This window comes from Pinus tabuliformis, chromosome Q, assembly GCF_031772625.1.
Source record: "Pinus tabuliformis cultivar Carrire ecotype Pingquan chromosome Q, CPIR1, whole genome shotgun sequence".
NCBI classification, from domain to species: domain Eukaryota; kingdom Viridiplantae; phylum Streptophyta; class Pinopsida; order Pinales; family Pinaceae; genus Pinus; species Pinus tabuliformis.
This window is the reverse complement of record NC_142296.1, coordinates 1,038,491,886-1,038,494,350: the sequence shown is the minus strand read 5'-3', so window position 1 is coordinate 1,038,494,350 and position 2,465 is coordinate 1,038,491,886. Positions and strand designations below refer to the sequence as shown.

General features: G+C 38.2%; 1 protein-coding gene across 1 annotated transcript; it reads left to right on the top strand.

Moving 5' to 3' along the window:
* Positions 1-369: 369 nt before the first annotated feature.
* LOC149223040 (protein ACTIVITY OF BC1 COMPLEX KINASE 1, chloroplastic-like) lies at positions 370-900 on the top strand. The gene has a single exon (XM_089387768.1). The coding sequence runs from the start codon at positions 370-372 to the stop codon at positions 898-900; it is 531 nt and encodes a 176-aa protein (XP_089243894.1).
* Positions 901-2,465: the final 1,565 nt, after the last annotated feature.

The window sequence follows — 2,465 nt, the reverse complement described above, 5'->3', positions numbered from 1 at the left end:
CTTTCTGCTGCAAGGGAATTTCATTCTTTCTTAGAATGCGTTCATGTTTATGAAAAAGACAGGGGTTCCTCTTCCTCAAAATCATTCAAGAAAATTACACATTCTGTCCCCTCAATAAAATGCTCCTTCTCTGTGTAATTGAAGATCGGGATTGATCGGATCACTGATGCATCGAGCCCATCGTCATTAAAGATTCGGCTCTGTTAGAGAAAGCTCTGTATTGAGATCTTGTTGGCTAACCCAACTAGTGCAAAAGCTGCAATTGGCCACAATGGCGTAGTAGCTTATGACTAAAAATGCAATGGAGGGAAAGTTTATGTTTGGGAATTACAGTCGAGCCCTCCTAATTTAATTGCCAGGATACCCGAGATGGTGAGGAGTATCCACAGTTTGTTGCAAGCCTATGGACAGATGCTGTTTGTAGATGGGATTTTCCATGCCGATCCACATGCAGGAAACCTATTAGTGCTTCTTGATGGTAGGCTTGGATTGCTTGATTATGGACAGTGCAAAGTACTTGATATGGAAACTCGTCTCAAGCTAACAAAAATAGTGCTTGCTTTAAGTGATAACGATGACGATGAGATTGCCCAGACCTTGCTTGATGCTGAGATGGTCTTTGAAAATATCACTGGGGACAACATATGTGTATCTGATCTGTCCATAGTGGCCCGGATTTTATTTGATGTAAGCTATGTTGAAGAGGCCACTGTATCTCCAACCGCGCAGAATTCGATCTTGCGAAGAATTCCTTTGAAATCATTTAATCGGTCATCATGGCTGGTGGTGAGTGCTATATTTATTCTTCAAGGTCTATGTTTTATGTTGAAGATCGACACATCTGCTGCTACAATTTGGCGACCTTATGCTTTACTTGCCTTGCAAGCAGAATACTCATAATGTGCGTTGATGATGGTTATTTTACTCACGGGTTTAGTCTCAATGATCCTGATGCAGACTCTGAGAAATGACTATGCAAAGTATGCTCGCAAAAAAGATAATTTGGGTAACAACAGCTGGATCATGAATATGGCCCGAGAGCGCTAGTCAAACGGAGCCAAAATACGTTAAATTGGAACGAAGATATACATCACAGCAAAAGAAATAGGATTCGATCTCCTATTAAGGGCTTCAGTTAATAATCCAACGGGATCTGCGCTCCAGTTTGTCGGCCATCAGAGGAATTCAAGGGAAACGATGCTCTGTTTTAGGGAAAAATGGATGATTCTTTCTATTCTGGCAATTATAGTTGAACAGCTCATTATTTTTTATCGACCTATAGGGAAAAGTTTTTGGAGAAGATATTATGTTATTCAAATGCAAAGTAAAGTCAAAAGCCAAATTTAAATACAGATACCTATCCTAGCACAAAAACCGAATTGGTTGGTCTATTATGGGTCTTCAGTTGCAGTTCAGAAAATTCAGCTACAGGTTCCGCCAATTCATTTGTTATCAACGAACAAATTGTAACGATGTTCCTTTAGAGCAGACTTTTTCCTATTTTTAAGATTTTAAGTGAAACTGCCCCCTATCTTTCATCGATTTGTTTTCCTCATCTCTGAGTTATATTTAATATATTGTAGAAAAAAGAGAGAAGAGAGAGTTCCGAGCGCCGGTGGAGGAGAGAGAACAGAGCTTCATTGTACAGATTTTGACAAAAATTTTAATTAAAAAATGCAGCTCTGACCCCTAAGATTCCTGTGGTATGAGATTTAACATTTGTGTCCTCTTTTGTTTCATATGTAGCCTGTTATGTGTTCATGTCATTTCATGATCGTTTCCATTTGAACAAATGAAGTGTTAAGGTAGAATTCATAATTTATATGCTCTGCCTTTAAGTTTTTTCATATTTAATGTTTTCTTCTGTTTGACAAGGATTCATCTTCTATGCCCTTGTCAGCTCCTCAACAGTCTTGCCATTCCATTTAATCTCAATTTGATGTTAAAATTTCTTGCCTACCTTGCCTCAGGAGATAATCTGTGTTTTTAATTATATTTCTCTGTTCAAGCTGTTTCTTTGCCCCATGCAACCCAGAAAACCCCATCATCCATTAAAAGCCCTTTTCTTATCAATTTACTAGCCTAAAACCAGTGTTCTTTGTTGGTCATCTCCGCCCTTTGAATAAGGAATACTGGTTTTAGGCTAGTAAATTGATAGGAAGGGGGGTTTTAGTGGATGATGGGGTTTTCTGGGTTGCATGGGGCAAAGAAACAGCTTGAACAGAGAAATATAACTAAAAACATAGATTATCTCCTGAGGCAAGGTAGGTAAGAAATTTTAACATCAAATTGAGATTAAATGGAATGGAAAGACTGCTGAGGAGCTGACAAGGGCATAGAAGATGAATCCTTGTCAAACAGAAGAAAACATTAAATATGAAAAAACTTAAAGGCAGAGCATATAAATTATGAATTCTACCTTAACACTTCATTTGTTCAAATGGAAACGATCATGAAATGGCATG